Below are 20,277 nucleotides of genomic sequence, written 5' to 3'. Positions count from 1 at the left end.
AAAAAAATTCCACGACTTTCCCCAAAACTTAATGGATATTTTATCATTTTCCATAACTTTTCCAGGATTTCCATGACCATGGGAACCCTAATTAATGTTCACGGAAATTAATATGTTATAAGTTTTTCATCACTGGAATATTTTATTTAAATAAAGTGCATTCTCTTCAAATGTTTTATGCAGGAAGCATCACCAGACCTGCTGTCCAAAAAATTATTAAATGTAAAAAAAGTAAATGCATATTTCCTTATACTCTCATACTTTACTGAATTGTCAAGTTATATTTGGGAGGTCTGCAAACACTTACAAAGGCCAACCAAAAATGAATAATTTTTTCCTCACCGTTTCTCGTCTCCTCTCCTCCTCTCTCTCAGCTTCCTTCGCGTACTCACGAGCTTTCTTTCTCTCTCTGATTTCCCAGTTTTTCAGTCGCTTAAGAAACCGTACAGTACAAACTTAGACTGTATTCACAAAACAGAACTAAATATTAAACAAATTGAAGAGATTTCACAAGTTCTTCTGACAGTACTACTACTACTACTCTCACTAACACATAGGAGTGTATTAAAATACAACTCTGAGATTCTGCATCACTAACAGATATTAGAACTTCTTTGCATTATATGACAGACTTTTTTTCCTTAAATTCAACTTTTCCATTATATTCCATGACTACGGCTTCGCAGACACAGCCCCGACCCATACCTCTTGATAAGCTGCTTCTTTCTCGCGTAGTTTCCTTTCCAGCTTCCTTCGCTCATATGCTTCCTCTTCATCCTCTTCCCGGTCTCGCTTCTTGTCTTTCTCTCTGTCACGGCTCTTCTCTCTGTCGAGGAGCCACTTACATCAACGTTTTTTAGTTATATTTTACATAATATACCTACCTAGCAAGAACCTGTAGAGCCAAATTTGTATACTTTTTTTTATTATGCATAAACCTAAGAGGTATATATGCCTTGAGTGAAGCACTGCAGTGGCCACATACCGAGATCTACTGCGATCCTTGCTTCGGTCGCGGCTCCGTTCTTTCTCTCGTTCTCTCTCCCTTTCCTTGTCCTTTGTCCTCTCCCGGTCCCGATCTCTCTCCCGTTCTCTCTCCCGTTCTTTTTCTCTTTCCTTCTCCCTCTCTCTCTCCCGTTCCTTCTCCCTTTCGCGGTCCCGTCGCTCTCTCTCCCGTTCTCGCTCCTTCTCCCTCTCCCGTCTCTCTCTTTCAATTTCCTGCCGCTCCTTTTCCTTCTTCCCCTTCTCTTCTTCCAGCTTCTACAGGTCCACAGACAAAAAGAAGACAAAACTGCTGTTAGTCTGGTGACAACCTTTAAGAAACTCACCAAATGGAACACAACTCACAAAATTTACGTGCAAAAGAAGCATAACTAAACACGTAACGCAAGTGGTTTACAGTCTCCTTTCCTAACCCTATTTTAAGTTTTAGAACTACATCAACCAGACTATCACTAAAACTCAAAGTCAAGTGTCAGAAATTAAGCATGGCTTTTAAAATCTGTTTTTGTATCACAATGTTATGCATTTTCAATTTTAATATTTTACAAACTACTAACAGTGTTTATTAATGTGTTCTGCCCTAACCAAAATGTTAAAAATCAGTTAATGTAAAATTAAACAGGGTTATTCTAAATGATACCCTTCCAATCCCCTTGCATTAGAAGATAACACAAGCAACTCATTTAGATGCAATGATACTCTAAATGACTAAAGAAACAGTTTATGTGAATGAATTGTGCATTCAACATTGTATATGAACTTGTTTCTGTATTGGTTACTGCACATGCTGTTGCCAGAAAAGTCATCCACAGTTTTGAGGAAATGACACTAGTAAAGATTAGCGTTGCACTTGCATCATACCTAAACAGCAGAAGTTGTGGGTAGGACACAAAAAATCTATTTATCAAGACAGATGTTCATCCAGAAGCAAGAATACTACTGTAGCATGAAACTTGTAGTTCTATCGCTCAAACACTGCACCTTCGGTGTCATATCAACTGGAATGTGTTCAAAAGTAGCACCTTAAAGAAAATTTTCATCTAATGAAGTCAAGAAAAAAAATGTTCTAACCTTAAAATTAATATAAATTAACATGTTGAGGCTGGAAACCACTTCAAAAAAGTACCTGTGTTCTACATTTTAAACACATTGCATTAAAAATAATCATTGAAAATAATGTTGTTTTTAATACATACACTTGTATTGTGAACTTCAACAAAGCTGTGTAAAATATTTTTATTTTCGCTTACAAAAAAGTATATATCCATCCTTTGGAAGCAACTGTTTGATTTTGACTTACAGGTGTTGTGCTATGGTTTTCATCGGCAGCACAGCGATTACAATGCCTATAAGCTAGGTCTGGGAGGAAAAGCAAGTAAAATGGTTCACAGATAATACGTGACTTAGTACTAAGCATCCCTAATACCAACATGTATATGCATTTAATAGTTATCCTCAAATACATTTCCAAAACAACCTTTTCGAAATACACAAAACAGATTTACATATGAAAACGCAACGTTTTAAAGTTTTGCAAAAGAAATTAAATCATAGAAGCCATCTTACCCGAGTGTAGTCTTCTTAAGGATCGCTGTGGCTTGTTCTCACCAACAAGCAATAATAACAGTACTCCCAGATAAGCCAACAATATACCCAACATTTAAGCTTAAAGCAGCACACTTTCCTACTTTAATATTTTAATTTCCTCATATTTTGGTCATTTCAAACTCCTTATTAAAATATCAGAAATCTAAATGCTGTTTTGAGTAAGCATGTACTGATTATCTCTGTAATACAGCTAAGATCTGCTTCAGATTCTATGTACATTCAATGATAATGTGACAAAACCATTTAAAAGATTCTTAAAGAATTTTTCTCATCTTATTGGGAGCTCAATGGGAAAAAGAATGGAAGAAAAAGTTAATATTCTGATGCAGAGCTGGTAAGAACTTCTATACCTAAATCACTACAGAAGTTAAAACAAATTATGTTACTTCTCAAACAGAGTAGTCACTTCTCAAATTAAAAGATCTGAAACTAAACAGCAGATAAATTAAAATTTGAATGTTGGGTATACAGATGCCACAGAAAAAGCAGATGAGACAGAAGAGAAAATGAGACAAAAGAAAAGTAATGGGTAAAACCAATTGTCAAAAACTAGAACTTAGTGTGTAGTGTGGAGGAAGGGCAGAGACACCAGAATTTATAATCAGACCCTAAAAACTTTCAGCAACAGCTGAATGCTGTCTGAATACTGATTTGTTAGACTTACCTTAGGGTATGTCGAAAAATATTTACTTTAATGAGGCCTATGACTAACTCAATGTATATACTTAAATATTAATATAATGTATCGACTCTATAAACAAAGAATCTGCAACTGTTTTTTCTTGTCACAGGCTGACACAGGCTGCATAGCATGAATTGGCACTTAAGCCTGAGGAAGGACTACTTAAAACTTGCAGTGTGATCCAGAGATTAATTACAGCACTTTTGCAGAGAGTTTTATAAATATCAATTATAATAATATAGTTAAAATTTTATTCATATTTTATAAATGTAATTATAATATAATTACACATTTTTAAAATTCTAAAGTCTAAAGTGATCTTTCAAGACCCAGTGATATGGTCCTTAAATTTGTAGTAGCTTTTCGGCAGTAATTAACAGTGAATGTTTTATATTTGTAAAGATAGTTTAACTCAATACTTGTTGCAAACTAAGACCTCTACAAAACCACCTAGTAATCTAAATCCTCTAACAGAAGATCTGATAACAGTTAAAATCAACAAGATGCATACATAAATAATATGTAATGTTACTCTATGGTCATTTAACTTCTATGTACAAAATAAATGAATAATGTAAGTGATATTTTCAAGGATCTTTAGAAAGTTCATTTCTCAAAACTGAAGAGTCACAGCAACTTTCTTCATTGGGGAAAAACGTGAATGTGAAATTCATATTTTTGGATTTTTATACCAATATTTTATGAATGTCTGACACCCCCCTCAGTCAAAAAAGACTAAAACAGCTGAAAATAAAGTTTTACAAAACATTATTTAAATTATATAGGAATTAAAGTAAAACACACTAAGAATTAAAACAAATTCAAGAAAATTTCAGTTATCCAGTTACAGTTAATTTCGGTGGGTTTCTAGGCAACATACTTAGATGCTAAAAACTTGTAAGACACTACTGATAAGTCTCCTATGCAGAAAGCTCCTGCAGTCATATACAATGTACACTGAAACTAAACTAATAGTTACATGGAATGTCACGTAACCATTTCCACTCCAAGCTATACTCAGGGCTTGTTATTTTACCAGTTGACCACGACCAACAACTTAAGAAAAATGTAGTTTCTATTAAAATATTAGTTGCTATTAAAATTGTATTTGCAGCAATTTTAAATTAAACTGATGACTCAAAAGGACTGAATCTCTAATGTATTTTCCAGGTGCACATATTTTGACAAACTAAGCATCAGTCAGACACCTTCCTCAGATCTAAACTGGAATAATTATAGCTGGAGCATGGAACACCCTTGGCAATAAAAATAATTCAACATACTTAAGAGTGAAATCAGAAAAAACAGCAAAAGGAAGAATGAAAAGAAAGAAAAGGCAGCAGGCAAAAACACAGAAATCTTACCTGAAACAGTCTTCAGAGACCAGCGTGCTGCAAAGGGACGCCCCCTGCTACGGACAGTCTACAGTCGGAATGACTGCAGTGGTTATTGTTTTTGTTTGCCTTTCTACTTTCGGCTGGACAATTTTACAGTAAGACACGCAAAGGTTCACTGAGCTAAACAACCTCTATAAATATTGAGCACAAAAGCTAATATTTTTTAAAAATTTGTCAAGAGTCAAGCAGAACAACTGTTCAACCACCACCCTATATACAAGCATACAGACATGTCATCACAGGAGAGTCCACTGAAATTTATTTTAAAATGATTTAATGTATATAGGTATTAAAACTACAAAGCTTTTCACCACAACCTTGTTTTGTTCCTGTCTCCTTTCTTTCTGTATTTACATAGTGCAGTAAACAGAATTCTTTATGCCAAGTTTAACATTCATAGTAATTTCTTATACTAGTATGTTATAGAAAACAGCAGCCAAAAGTAGGCTGTGCAAATTAAAGTTTCTTGTATCTATCCATTTATTCTGTCTTATAAGTAGGGCCAGTAAATTTAGAATTTTTAATGTTGCGTGTAAAACAAGATAACCACATAAGGGATTTTACGGTGAAAGCCAGTTGCCCCTTTGCAAATCTTCCTGAAGGGGGCGCCCAAGAGTTGTAAAATAGAAATGAAAGCTCATACTTACATCCTATCCTTGTAACTTTTTCCAAAGCTCTGAGTTTCATCTTGCTTTAGTCACCATATGATCTCTATCATAATGGTGGGGTTTAATGAATAGATTAGCTTTAAGGGAATTTTACATTATGTCCATGCATTTTATGTGTGGTTAATGATGCCTTCCCCTTACAGAGTTACATAATGTTCCCTATTAGTCAACTATAAAGCATAGGGAAGCCTAACTTTATAACACTTTTCTTCAGTGAGATTCCACAAGTACTGAATGATAAACAGGGCCTTCAGCACCATCTGTTCAGGTTTTCAGGCCTTATAGAATAAAACCAATGCATGTAAAACAAAGCTGGCACTTCAGTTTCTTGTGCATAAATGACGGTGTTACAAGGTCAACAACCCAAACTTGTAGTATAAATTTTGATAGACAAGAAAGGGGATGCAAATTTAGGCAAAGATGAACAGATCTAATCCTTAAACAGAATTCCTTAACTACACCTGCATGATGCAACGTCAGGGCAAAGATTGTCTTCTCAATGTTTGCTGAAGATGATCGGCAGCACTTTCAAGCTAAGAAAAGGAAAGCTTTTCTCCACTCCACATTATGCAAAGCCACATTTTCTACATTACAATCTTTCAGTTGAATTATCAGCCAGATTATGAGTTTTACTACGGTTTACCTAAACATTCCTTTATTCATAATGTTGCTACATTTACGTTAACCTTCTGTGTAAATTACAACTCGGCAGCTGAATTCTCATTGCCTTCCAGGGCTAAGCTATTAAAATATGAAATAAGAGTTACCTTGTGTGTATCTCTGAATTTACTGATCTCTCTCGAAATCAGGTCTCTTTTGTCTTCTTCCATTTCTATTGCATTTATATCTTCCTGTTGGAAATAAAAAGATGTTAAAAGGGCTACGCTTAACATTAGTCAAGTTTCTGTTCTGTCTGCTACTGTTAAACTACTGTTCAAGATTTAAATTACAATTGTGGTAGCCTTTATTTTTATAATTGCTCTTTTTAGACACTACTTTTTGCTCTTAGTGTTTGTTTCTCTGTAGAACACCACTGTCATCACTGCATCTCTATTGGATGAAAAGCTATTACCTCAAAGGCATCATATTGGCATTATAAATTTGCATTGCAATGTGAATAAAATTATGAAAATGTATACCAGAGAAATTCAAGTTAAGTGCAATACAGACTTGGAATTAAACAGCAAACAAATTATCTTCTTCCACTAAGTAAATTTCAAAATTCAAAAGCAACATTTGAATGTGCCACCTTCAATTATTTAATACTTCTCTATGGTTTTGTTGATATAGATCAAGTTATATTCCCATTAACTGCTTTCCATCCTCCAGGTGATAAATTATGGTATGGAAATTCAAAATATTACTGAAAACTATTACATATATCCTTTTTAAGAAAATCCTCAACATTAAGCACTTTAAACAAAACAGCGTAGATTTTTAATCTGTTTGGAATCTCCTGTTAACTAATAAAACATATTTCCTTTAATTTTATTTTGTCTCAATTCATTTTTTGAAATCATTTACTAAAATACCGATCTTGATCTGGGAAAAAAAAGGTTATTTTTTGCCACTAAAGTTGACTGAAAATCCCCAGTACAAATTTAAGAAAGAATGCTTCTTGAAAACAGTTTAGTTTATTACAGTGCTTGTCAATGTATTATTTTATAGACCTGTATAAGCTGTTTTTCATTTTTAATACACTACTGGATTAGTCAGTTGGATAGTTGCTGTTGTCAACTTTCATGCTAATAAGAATTTGAAATGGTATTGAAGCAACAGAAAGTTCAGATAAGCCAATTAACTATTAAAAATTAAAAGTATTATTCACACTTAAAAGTATCACAACCAGTGATTTCTGCTTCAACGGTGTTCACTGTATGCTCCTATAAGTTGGGAGAAACTTGGAACAAGTAAAAATTAATCACACACATCTTCCTTTTTTTCCTTCTTCTTTTTCCTGTGGTGGGTATCTGCTTCTTGGGAGGGTGCATTGAGCTCGCTGGAGTACTCGCGGATCAGCCCCTCGATGGCCCCCTTCACAATCTGATCCCGCCGCTTCGTCTCCTCATCCAGCTCCTCCTCCTCATCTGCATTGTCGCCCGGCTTGGCATTCTGCGCAATTGCATGCTGCCACGTTAACCAATCTCATTAATCCATAAAAGCTGACTTCCTTGTAGCAGTCTAAAAAACTAAATATGTTGGTCCCCACATTTTTTTTGAGTCACAAGTAAATACTGTTAGTTCCATTTTCAATTTAAAAAAACATGATTATTTAATTTGATCTATTATGCAGAAAAAAAAGGTAGATGAAAATTTTAAATATACTTATACACACCTTTTCATGTTATCAAACCAGGCTCAAACTTGAACTAAACCATCCTGCTAGTGTAACACCCCATAACTTTAAATTAAAAAGCTCTGAACTGAGTTACAGTTCAGCTCTGAAATGAGTTCTAGAGAATATATCAACATCAATGTCTAACCCATTTTTAGTTGTAGATAAACTTTACAGGACTGCAAAATAACAGATACTGTCCAAATGGTTAACAGAACCTCTGGTTGCCAAGATGGATCTGAGTCTTCTGTTCAAGAAACCTTTGGCAGCTATTATTTTATTCTTGTTACATTTTCATTGTTGACTGTAAACCACTTATTCCTCTAATTGCTGATAAAATATGATAAACATTACAGAAAAAAACTTCAGCAAAGAACATCTTATTGCTAATGAAAGCAATGTGAAGAAACTTTCTTCTAAGGACTTTACCTATAAATCTGATTTCCCTTGAAGCTTGATCCTAATTATTCAGTTAGCAAAAAAAGATAAAGAAAATGCAGATAAATACTGCCTTAAGTTATCTACCCAATTTACCCAGAGTTTTTAAGGACTCCAGTTAAAGGCTGCTGTACATACCCCATTGGAATTTCTTTTCTTGGCCTTCCACTCATCTAGCTGGGCTTTAGTTTTGGCATCTACCTTCACCAGTAGTTTCTTGTCGCCGATCTGCAGCTCATGGAGCAGACGCAGAGCACGCAATGTTGACTCGGGCTCCTTGTACTCACAGAATCCAAAAGCTGGGCAGGGAAAACAACACAAACAATAGTGAAGAAACTGGCTGCAAACTACCTCAGTGTTCTGTGGAAGCACAAGAATGACTCTTTGATAAGCAGTACAGAGAGAAGGTGTCATGTCCCAGAACCGCTCTAAAGTTTTCAAACTAAAGATTAAGGTGTATACATAATAAATTCAAAATAGTACTACAACTGAGCCATGAAATTCAAAAAGCAAGCAAATTCAAAACCTATTTTCCATGGTAAGGGGGGTGGAAAACAAATACCTACACAAAACCATTCAAACAAAACCTTATTGATGGCAAAGAATTATGAACTGCAAACACTTCACACTAAGCAGAGGTCTACAGCTATACAGCAGAAGTATTTTATATACCCATACTCCCTCCCAACCACACCAGCTTAAGATGTGTTTACACATCTATCCTATACACACACAACCTTTAAGCTGAACCATTTTAGTTCATTAACATCCCATTGCAAAAAGCCATGAACATTTGTCCTGAGAAGTGCTTTAAAAAACCCATAGTGATCCGTCTTTGCTTTACCCTAAAGCAAAGGGAAGACACTTCAAAATGACATTAGCAATTCTGAAATTTACAATTAATCCCACACTTATAAAGCATGTTATCCTGTATAAGTTATAAAAGTTTCAGTTTTGCTTTTATTAGGTATTAATAATACAATGCCTTGCAAAAGTATTCAGACCCTTGACCAATTCTCTAATTTTACTGAATTACCGAATTACAAATTCTACATTGAAATTTTGTTCTGATATTTTTATTTCAAAGCACTGAAACTCAAATTTAATTTTACTGTGACTGTTTTGTTAGAAAATATTCTTTCAATCTCCATAAACATTCCATCAAATGGTTGCAAAGAAGCCCCAAACCTGCAAGGGTGTGTTTTACCCCATTGCCAAAAAAAAAGAATTGAAGCAGCATACTCAAATTCAATCTCACACTGGCCATACCCAGTCAAGGACAGGTTGAAAGTTACAGTGACTTTAAGCTTTCATCACATCAGCTTCATTCAGGAAGGCTGAAAAAAATGTTAGAAGTGTTGTACCTGTTTTGTTTTTACCTTGGAGTTTTCCAGAAGCACCTTGAACTCTCTTCCAACTTAGAACCAAGCCACATTTCTGAGGGAAGATAAAATATTACATCCAATGTTCATAAAAAAAACTTTCATAATTATAGTAAGCAATTAAAAAAACATCCATCAAGAGAATCCAACTTTGAACCGTTTAGCACAACATCACAAGAACAAAAAGGAGTCCATTCTGTCAAAGTCCACCATTCTGTCAGTCTTGCTCATTTGGTTTCTTGGATCTATTTGACCCAAGGACCAAGCCATTTTTTAAAGATCACAGTTAATACCTTTATTAATGCCTTTCTACAACAAAGTAGTTTGCTTCAAACATCCATAACCAAATTTTAACGTAAAATCACATTCAGGAAAATCTGCTCCTAGCTTTCTTACTGTATGTGTTAAGTATCTATTTCTTTCAGGATTTTGAATAAGTGGACACGTTTCTTTAACTTATCACATATTCAAGGAGTTTTTGGTCCACACTCAATCATAGCTCAGATTTTCCATAAACCTGGAGAAACCTTGATTTATTTTCCTTTTAGCCTTTCTTAAAACTACTTTTAACTAATTCCTGTAGAATAATCACCAACATGCTTTAGTTAAACAGCCTCCCTCAGTAATTGTTTTTGTATTCATATACCAGCATCCTTAACACAATATGGTCATTCACATTTAACATACCTTTAAGACCAGGTGCCATTCTAGTTAATCATCTCACCAGTGCAGGAATGTCTCTTGTAGAAGAGTTTTGTACAGTCTGTAAATCTAAAGTTTACAGACTACAGGCTAGGCCACTGTTACGGATTAGAAAGAACAGCACGTCTGGCACAATCTCCTGGCATGTACCCCTTAAATCAGTTAAATCAGTAAAAACCAATCTGGCTTCATGTAAACAAGACTTGGCGCACATCACTTTTTTGCATTTATTAGTTCAGTAATTAAACTAAACAGAGAAGGTTCAACTCATACTCACTGCTAAAAGTTGTCTGATGAGCATGTCAGAGGCCTTTTCTGAAATGTTTCCCACAAACACTGTAGTGGTGGGGCCCCCACTCTCCTCATTTTCCTTGTTTCTCACTCCAGGGAAATCTTTTCTGGGACCCATTGGCTTTCCCACCATGGGCACAGTTGTCGGAACAAGTACCTAATAAAAAGAAACCATAACCACGTTTACCATGAAACCCATTCACACATTTCTAATGGGCTGTATCTCTGATTGTTAAATTTAAATGTCAAAATTGATTTCAAAATGTTAGTTAATATAAGAATTAAAGTACACTATAGATTAGATACACGCAAAAACTCACACCAGAAAAGTCAGAAAAAAACTTCATCGGCAAATACAAAATAAAATGTCAAAGTAGGCCAATTAAATTCAGGTCCCTGTAGTCATTAGAAACTGATGCACAGATGCAAAACACCTAAACATAAATACTTTAACATGCAATAAATCAAAACTCACAGTAGGTGTAGGAGTCATAATGCCCATGTGAACTGGAATCATCGGTGTTCCTAAAACACAAAAAACACCTGATGAACCAGAAGCTTGGAATACTACAATTCCATTCTTCTTTCATTTCTTCTTTCTATGAAGCAACTCACATATGTACTCCTAACTAAAATACCAGCCAAGCTGGTATACCAATACCAATTTCTCTTTACGTTCCTGAGAAGCATATTTTCAAGTACTAAGCAAAAACATGTGCAGGTTACAGTTTCAAATGTAGTATGGTTTAGTAAAGCAAAGGTCAAAAAGAAAAACCTTCATTACAAACTTTCAGCTCTGAAAGTGGATGTGAATTCACAATATTGGAAAAGTAGTTTTGAAGACATAGCCTAGACTACAAAATGCAACAGACATTTAGTCAACAGAGAAAGAGAATGAAGGTATGAAGTTAACATTTAGCCAACCCAGCATACAGAAAACATTACTACTTGATTTGAACACCAAAGTGATCTGCAGATGCTTCAGTGGGGCTTGCAGATACAATGTCTTTTGCACCTAAAGTGTGCAGAGTGGTTCCAATGATAAAGGTGGTTGCCTGAAAGCAGGATGAACTCTGCTGTCACAAGCCAACTATGACCAAGATTCTCCAAGCAGTGTTGAACAGTTGGCCAAGCACCTGCAGATGTAAGACGATATAACCAGGGTTTTCTCAGATCTCAGAGATAATGGTCATGCACTTGCACCCCAGTGCTCCTCCAACCAGATCTGAACATCCGGTAAAGAACAACAATGCCTGTGACATGATAAATGACAAATGGCTCTAAAGTGGGCAGGTCAAAATCTGATACATACATTTGGTATTCTATGAGGAACGGGGGTTCATAGCTGCTACCAAAACTTGAAAAACATTCCAGATCAAGTAACGCTAACAAATATAAATGGCAGTTCTACTGTCAAGCAGTCCTGTTCTTTCAGTGCTCACCAGGAGGTACAGCCGGGGGAAAACCAGCAAACTGAGGAGGGGGAATCCCCGGAGGAAGTGGAGGTATCCCTATCTGAGGACGATTGAGGTGTGGTGGAAAAGACATTTTCTGTATGGCACCAACCTGCAGTCAAAAACAAAAAAAGAAAAGGACTGTCACAGGAAACTTCCATACAAGCTGCCATCTTAGATCAATTATTGGATTAAGTTTGATAGGGAGTGAGACATTTTAACATGGCTAAGGCAGAAGATTATAAACTTAATATTGTTTTACTTTCATTACAGCAATTGAAATTCATATAGTATTGTGATTGAAATTCTATATTTGCAGGAAAACTCAAATGCAAACAGATTTTTACAATTAAGAACCAAAATATTGAAGTTAATTGAATTTCATTAAAAAATATTTGTTTTAGATCTAATAATCATTTACAAAAATACATAAATGTAATATACTTGATAAAAAATTTAAGTGTTTTCACCAAAAACATTATATGCCATCCCACATTTTTTCATCTCCCTCTAAAGCCTACAGATCCAGTATATTGACATCATACCTGGATTTGTCCAGACCTGAGCCTGAAGAGCACGGAGGCAGTCTCTGGTTCCATCTAAGTACTTCTACTCTCTGGTTTTCTCCATATATCGATCCCCAATAGAACCCCCTTTGTTAATGATGAATTATTTATACTACCATTAATACTTAAATTTCACGAGAAATGTAAGCCATCAGATAAGAAGCAAGCAAAAAAAAAACCAGGAATTAACTGTGGGTAGGCGTTATATTCAGACAGTAATGATCATATAATCCATACTAAATTATTAACTATTATTTTTACCCAAGGGACATGTAAAAAAAAATCAAACACTGCCGCTCTCCATTTTTTCCTGTTGCTCCAATTATATTTCAAACGAAAATCTAGAAAACATGCATCCTCTAATCTGTAGGTAGTATTTGTTTCGAACCGCTATACATCTAGGCCTTGGGGTTTTTCGGCCTACAAACTACAACCTCAATCTAAAGACTGCGCTGTAAAAGAAATATTTGACAGAACTGTGATGGAACAGATTTTAAATATGTTCTCTATAGCTCATAAAATCATACATCCAATAATTCACTTCGTTAAATACTAAGAAAAAACTAGGTACAGCGCTTAATTTACAGTAAACGTGTAGCCTGTCCAACAACACACTAGGGACTCACTTCAATTCGCGAAAAAAACAAAACGCGAGTTATTTCGGAATTTACCCTCTTGAAAACAAAACCTTCTCTGCAACTCAAAGGGCTTCACAATGCAATGTTCTCTGACAAAAACGATCTCCAGCCTTCCGAAACCTGCCGCAACAGAAAGATGGAGGCTTTTTTGTCCTCGTCGAATACTATTTTTTGGGTGCTTTTACTCCTATCCGGTATTAAACACAAAATGTCCCCTCACAAACTAGCCGTCTAGACGGATAAGGTTTTTACTTACCCGAAACCAGGTGGCTTATTAGTTAAAATATGCTTTTAGCCCTAAAAATACTTCACTTCGAAATTTTAACTCTCTACCTCAGTCAACTCAACCAGACCACAGAGTCATATAGGCGTTGAAGGAATCATACTGCTGAGCTCGCATTGCATTATGGGATAACACAATGAACTCGGAGGTCTGTGGGCCAGTCCTCCAGACATACCGTGAATTGTTTTAGTTTTAGAACAGTGGTAGTATGTAACATTTCATTGATGCTAATGTTAGTTAGCATATAAAAGCACAGTAGTAGCACTAGAAGTATTAGTAGTAGCAGTGTCAGTGTGATATCAATTATTTATCCTAGATGACTCCTTTATCCAGAGTGACTTTTTAAGTTTATTTTTATTGTACTACACTTATCTGATAGTTTATAATGTAATTTTGTGTTAGATGTGTCAAAGCCTTAAAGCATCCTAGACACAATTAGCTGTTACAATATATGTATGTTATGAGTAACAACTAATGAACTTAAAGCCACACTCAACATTTCTGGTGCTATAGCAATTGTGACTGTTAATTAATACACCTCTTATATGAGAAGAATATAAGAGAAAAAATCAAGCTTAAACAATCTCTAATTCACTAATTGAACAGAATCGTCAGAAACCTGATCACAGCAACTTATCATAAACTGTACATGGGTATATAATATTTGTTGCAGCTTGCTCATGTTAACTAATCACATCTAATCGACTTTAGTGTTCCAGATATAAAGTCATATCAGCCTCAGTTTTAATTCAAAAAGGTATATTTCATTGAGGAGCCTACCTTTGTATAATGGTGTAAAAAAAGGGTCTCAAATTCAGTTCCTGAAGTGTCTTCTGGTATTTGTTTCACCCATGCTGTCAGTTCCATAGTTGGCCTAATCATTTAATAAATTGCTTAATTGACTACTAAACAGTACTATTTAATAGTGAGTAATCAGTCAATCTACAATACTCTGCAGTTATTTTTGTGTTTCTGGTGGCACTGACAGTGTTTGAAATTGTTTTAACTGCTGTCTTACCTTGTCTGTGTCTGTGATGGTGATGTCTAAGGAGCTGTTCCCTTGAACCTTCAAGGCTTGATTGTCAAGTCCTGGAGATTAACAAACTTCTTGAGTGATGTGATTGTCACGGTTTGGTGACCCCTTGAACAAGAATTATTCCTGCCTCATGTATAACTATGCCACCTAGCAAATTCAAACAGGGTGCTAGGCCCCCTCTACTTTACCACAGGTTCTATTTATCTCCCAGAATCACCAACGCACACACAGACTAGCAATTGACATTAGTGCCTGTTTTACCTGTTGGTGGTATTTGTGTCTTTGTGAACATTAAGTGGTGCAGGCAATACTCTGTGAGGAGGATTATCTGCAATAAAAATGTTGAGCTTTTGTGCCTGAGTCTCAGGCTTTTCTACCTTCCAAGAGAATTCTGTAACATTATTATATGTGCTGTTTACGTTCCTCCCAGTGGAAATGCAGCGACTGCCGCTTCTCAGGTAGCCGATTGTGTACATGAGCAACTTCAGCAGACTTCGAAAGCTCCAGTGTTTATTTTGGGTGATTTTAACCACTGTAAACTGGAGATGACATTGCCTGGGTTTGAACAGTATATCAAATGTGGGACGAGAGGGAACTGTCACGGATGTCGGAAGGGACGAACCGCGGAATGGCAAGAGAGCGAAAAGACCCTATACGTAGCGATGAGATGGGGGTTAGCCCAGGCTCAACTGTTCAAGGAATGCTGTATAGAAACCTATGCCCTCAGGTAGCGGACGTGGGGCGACCTGGTGCTAGGCGGGTCTCAGGACATCCGAACATCAATGCTGAGCCCTGGCAGACTCAAAGACCCGGAAATATATAGCCCAGAGAGAGAGAAACACCGGAAGGACAGCAGAAAACCGGAAATGAGACACAGGACAGAGAAGGAGCGCCCTCTGGCTACAGAGGGCATGACAGGAACAGAGTTCTAGACAAATGCTACGGTAATATAAAACAAGCCTAAGTGGGTAGCTGCGTCAGCATGTGTAGTCTAAAAAGGAACAGGTAATAGTTTATTCCATGCTGAAAAGAGAAGAAAGAAAACACAACGTTTCGGCTGTGAAGCCTTCTTCAGGTGTGAGAAAGACAGGTCAGACAGCAAAGATGAAATAGCACACTCTGTCTAACTCTGATCACAATACTGTTCACCTCATCCCCACTTACCAGACAGTTCTCAAGAGCAGCAAACCTGTTATGTATGTAATGTATGGACTGATGACAGAATAAAGATGCTGAAAGGGTGTTTTCTTTGCATAGACTGGGAGATATTTCATAGCTTGGAGGTTAAATAGGCAACAGAGACTGTTACAGACTACATTAATTTCTGTGTGGACCGTGTCATACCCAAGAAAAGCATTACAGTGTACCCAAATAATAAACCATATAAAACTAAGGATGTGATAGACTGTATCAACTGCAAAAGACTCGCTTTTAAAACCAGGATCAAGTGCAACTGAAATTACTGCAAAAAGAGCTTAAACTAAAACTCAGGAATGCAAGGAATCAACACAAGGAGACAATGGAGAGTGACTTTGAAACAATGAACTCCAGCAGGTTGTGGTACACAATGAAAACAGTCACAAACATGAGTTCTTCAAACAAGAGTTTCCATACAATGGTTGAGCTGGCTAAAGCAAACAAGCTGAATTACTTTTATGTGAGGTTTGAGACACAGGACTTCTCTGGTGCATATGACAGTATATTAGATACTATTACAGCTGACAGAAGTGCTGGTAGGTTTGTAATAAGTCCGCAGATGACCACACAATCTTTCAAGCACATATGTGCGATAAAGGCAACAGACCCCGATGGCATCACGACCTCTGTTTTAAAAAAATTGCACAGAGGAATTAACACCAGCATGGTGTCCTTTCTTTCAGAAGTCAGTTGACTCTCACTCTGTTCCAGCGCTGTGTAAAAAAGCAATAATCATGCCAATACCCAAAAAGCCCTGTCCCTCAGATAACAATGACTACAGGCTGGTAGCACTGATGTCTGCTGTGATGAAATGATTTGAGAGGATTATGGTAACCGTGCTGTGCTCAGAAATGAACATTGTACTGGATCCATATAAGTTTGCATATAAACATCGGCGGGGCACCGATGACCCAATCAACAGCATTATGCATCTTATTCTAAAACACCTAGAGGACCCCAATGCCTATGCTCAGATGCCGTTTGTAGACTTTAGCTCTGCATTTAATACGCTGCAGCCCCATCTATTGATAAGCAAGTTGAAGCAAATGTCCGTTAACCATAACATTATAAGATGGTACCATTCATTTTTAACAAATCGCATACAATATGTCAGGGTCAACAAACTCTTTCCGAGTCACGATCCATTAGCACAGGTGCCCCTCAGGGCTGTGTGAGCTCTCCAGTTCTGTTCACACTTTAGACATATGATTGTACAAGCAGTAGATAAAGCAACTTCATTTTCAAATTCTCAGATGATACAGCTGTTCTTGGCTTAATGCATAGAGGTAGCAGCTCATCTGTATGTCAGAAATCCAAAGGTTTGTGCAATGGTGTGACAACAATACCCTACTTTTAAATACTTAAAAAACAAACGAAATAGTTTTCGATCCCAGAGCAGTTGGTGATCACTCACAGGTGGTAATCCACAACGAACTTATCACTTAGGCTGATTCATATAAGTACTTAGGTGTACACATAGACCGTAACCTGTGCTGGTCTACTACTATGTTGAGAGTGTTTGCTCCAAAGTTCAGCAATGCTTATATTTCCTGCGAAAACTGAGAGTGTTTGGGGTTTGACAGGAAGTAATGCTAGTCTTTTACCGTGCTGTAATCAAGAACATTATCAGATATGGCATTTCCGTTTGGTTTGGTAATCTATCAGTTCATTTTAAATAGCAAATTACCCACCTCATCCAGACAGCTTTGAAGAAAGGGAGTGAAACAGCCCTGCAGACAATCTTTGAAAAATCCTTAATCAAACAGTCAGGAAAAATTATATCAGATCCTTCCCACATCCTCAACTCTGAATATCAACTTCTTCCTTCTGTCAAATGTTTTAGAGTTCCCAAATGTAAGTCAAACAGATACAAAGATTCCATTGGTCCACTATCCATTAAAGCTGTCAACGCAAATGTCGAGGATAAACACAATTTTGACACTTACAACCCAATTGAGTGCAATATGTTTTGTGATGTGTTATAAATGTTACATGTTGTTATGTGTTATACTGTACATGTGCAATAGAATGATGTGCAATGTTTTTCTTATTTTTTGTAATCGTATAATGTGCAATGTTTTTCTTTTCTTCTTTTTTTTTCTTTGCATTCTATTTAAATGTACAGGAGTGCTGGGTGTCGATAAAAATTTTTTTCTCAGGGGACAATAAAAATCTTATCTTATAATGTATATAACGTAAGTCTGAAAAGACTACATTTAAGTTTATATTCTTTTATTATTGCTGTTGCTGTTCTGGAATCAGTATAGAGAGGAGCAACCAAACACATTACAAGTCTTAAGGGAATGTCCTACCTACATAGGCTGAAGGAACTGAACCTTTTAAGTCTTAAAGAGAGAAGACAATGGGATGATCAGATTCAAGCATTTAAGATCTTCAGAGGCACAGATAAAATCAACACAGCAGACTTTCTCAACAACAGTGAATCACAAACCAGAGGACACAAGTAGAAACTACAAGGAAGTGCATTTAAAACCAAGTGGTAAATCTTTACTGAAATGGTAGTGGAAGTAGTGAACAAGCTGCCCAGTCATGTTGAAGCCAATTCCCTGATTTCTCTCCAAGAAAAGGCATGATGAGAACCTCAGATCAATTTATTACTATCAAGCAGACCAGATGGATTAACAGTCTCCTCTCTTTTGTAACCTTGTTATGTTCTTATGAGTGTGACATTGGTACAAACTGCCAGCACTTTTTTTCTACCTGCCAACATCAATATGTTTTCGTATCCAAATTTGGGGTTAAAGTACTTTCAAATTATTGTGAAACAAACTGGTCACATTTGATCTCGGTCTCCATGACTTTCAGGTCTCTAAAGCATCACAATACCTAGTCAGCCTGTGAGGCACATACTGTAGGTACCAGTCTGCTGTTCATGTTTGTGTAACTCAATTCAATTTATTTTTATATAGCGCCTTTCACAACAAGGTTGCCCCAAGGCGCTTAACAAAGCAAGTGACCATACATGTTATGAATACCGAACAGAAAAGACCAGAAGACTTTGTGGTGGAGGAGAGGAACCAAAAATTCCTTATTAAGGAGAAAAAAAACTCTAGAGGACCAAGGTCAACTGGCTGCCCAACCCCTTTGGCGTGCTAACATTATACAATTAAAAAATTGAATAAATGAACAAGGGTATTAATCCATCCATCATGTCTTCTGTATGTCATTACTCCATGCAGATTCTGTAGACCAGAAAAATCCTCCTAGACAATAGCTATATCCACAATGTCCCACTTGGATCCATGGCAGTGATGCAGCATCCAACTCAGATGGTACCCAGCCTGGGCACCATCTGGACATGTGGGGAGGAGAATAGGATAGTTTGGTCAGAACAGATGTATCTACCTGGTAGGCCAACACAAAAACACACAATGGCATGTATAGCAGCACCAGCAGCCATGGTTGCAGAAGGCTAAGATGTAAGGTGTGAGTAGGCTAGGCTGAAGTAATAGGTTTTCAGTCTGGATTTGAATACTGAGATTGACTCAGCATCCCGAACATGGAGTGGGAGACTGTTCCATATGGTAGGGGCCCTGTAACTAAAGGCTTTACCACCAACTGTTTTTTTATTAATGTGTGGAATATGAAGAAGACCTGCATTTTTTTTATCTAAGCAGGCGACTTGGATGGTATTCATTAATAAGTTCCATTAGATAGACAGGTGCCTGACCTTTGAGAGCCTTATAAATAAGTAGAAGGATTTTGAAGTCTGCCCTGTACCTGACAGGAAGCCAATGAAGAGAGCTAAGTACAGGGATTATATAGTTGTACTTTCTGCTCCTAGTAACAATTCTAGCTGCTGCATTCTGAATTCGCTGTAAGGTGTTGAAAGAGTGATGGGTGCTCCCTGATAGTAGGGCATTGCAGTAGTCTAACCTGCTGTATACAAGAGCATGTATGAATTTCTCTGTTTCTTGAGTGGAGAGAAACTGCCTTAGTTTAGCAATATTTATAAACTGTAGAAGCATGTTTTCGATACTGTTTTAACATGAGAGTTAAATGAGAGCCTTGTGTCTAATATGACGCCTAGGTTACGTGGTGAGTCTTTGAGGCAAATTTTTCAATGCTCTGAGTTAAGTGCTGAAGCTATAGTAGTCCTATCAGTATTGTTGTCTCCAAACAACAGAACCTCAGTTTTATCAGAGTTGAGTAACAAAAAGTTTTCACACATCCAAGTCTTTACTTCATTAATGCAATCATCTAAAGTTATAATAGACGAGTTGTTGTAATGTGTAAACGAAATCTATATTTGAGTGTCATCAGCATATGAATGAAAGTTAATATTATGTTTTCGTATTATCCTACCTAGTGGCAGCATGTACAGAGAGAACAATATTGTCTCTCACACGCTGTCCCACATTGCTAGTATACCAAAGCCTTGGCTCCTTGGCAAGTTCATTGTAAGGGGCAATGCAAAAGAAAAGAGAAATGGACAAACCAGCAACACTGCGAATAATGTACTTTTTAAAATTTAGAACTATATTTCTGAATTATTTTATTTATTCTTAGTATTAATTAGATTATCAATATTTTTGCTAATTTTTTTTTAGTTATAATTAATATTTTTCCATAACATG

General features: G+C 36.5%; 1 protein-coding gene across 5 annotated transcripts in view; it reads right to left on the bottom strand.

Moving 5' to 3' along the window:
* rbm25a (RNA binding motif protein 25a) overlaps positions 1-13,547 on the bottom strand; it is a 28,464-nt gene extending 14,917 nt beyond the window's left edge. The window contains exons 1-12 of one of the 5 annotated variants that reach the window (XM_088925686.1): positions 13,420-13,542; positions 12,505-12,612; positions 11,948-12,071; positions 10,981-11,030; positions 10,492-10,662; positions 9,510-9,567; positions 8,269-8,429; positions 7,287-7,469; positions 6,125-6,208; positions 986-1,260; positions 706-826; positions 343-432 (exon numbers count right to left, since the gene is read on the bottom strand). In XM_088925686.1, coding sequence (XP_088781812.1) covers positions 343-432; positions 706-826; positions 986-1,260; positions 6,125-6,208; positions 7,287-7,469; positions 8,269-8,429; positions 9,510-9,567; positions 10,492-10,662; positions 10,981-11,030; positions 11,948-12,071; positions 12,505-12,558 — 1,371 coding nt within the window. In that variant the 5' untranslated portion in view covers positions 12,559-12,612; positions 13,420-13,542. Of the gene's footprint in view, positions 1-342; positions 433-705; positions 827-985; positions 1,261-6,124; positions 6,209-7,286; positions 7,470-8,268; positions 8,430-9,494; positions 9,568-10,491; positions 10,663-10,980; positions 11,031-11,947; positions 12,072-12,504; positions 12,613-13,196; positions 13,317-13,419 lie in introns of those variants that run through there. The other 4 variants (XM_088925684.1, XM_088925685.1, XM_088925687.1 and 1 more) reach the window with 4 other exon arrangements.
* Positions 13,548-20,277: the final 6,730 nt, after the last annotated feature.

The sequence above is a fragment of the Atractosteus spatula genome, chromosome 9, assembly GCF_055471065.1.
Source record: "Atractosteus spatula isolate fAtrSpa1 chromosome 9, fAtrSpa1.hap1, whole genome shotgun sequence".
In the NCBI taxonomy this organism is placed as follows: Eukaryota; Metazoa; Chordata; class Actinopteri; order Semionotiformes; family Lepisosteidae; genus Atractosteus; species Atractosteus spatula.
The sequence above is the reverse complement of the archived record's forward strand: the minus strand, read 5'-3'. Positions and strand labels throughout refer to the sequence as shown.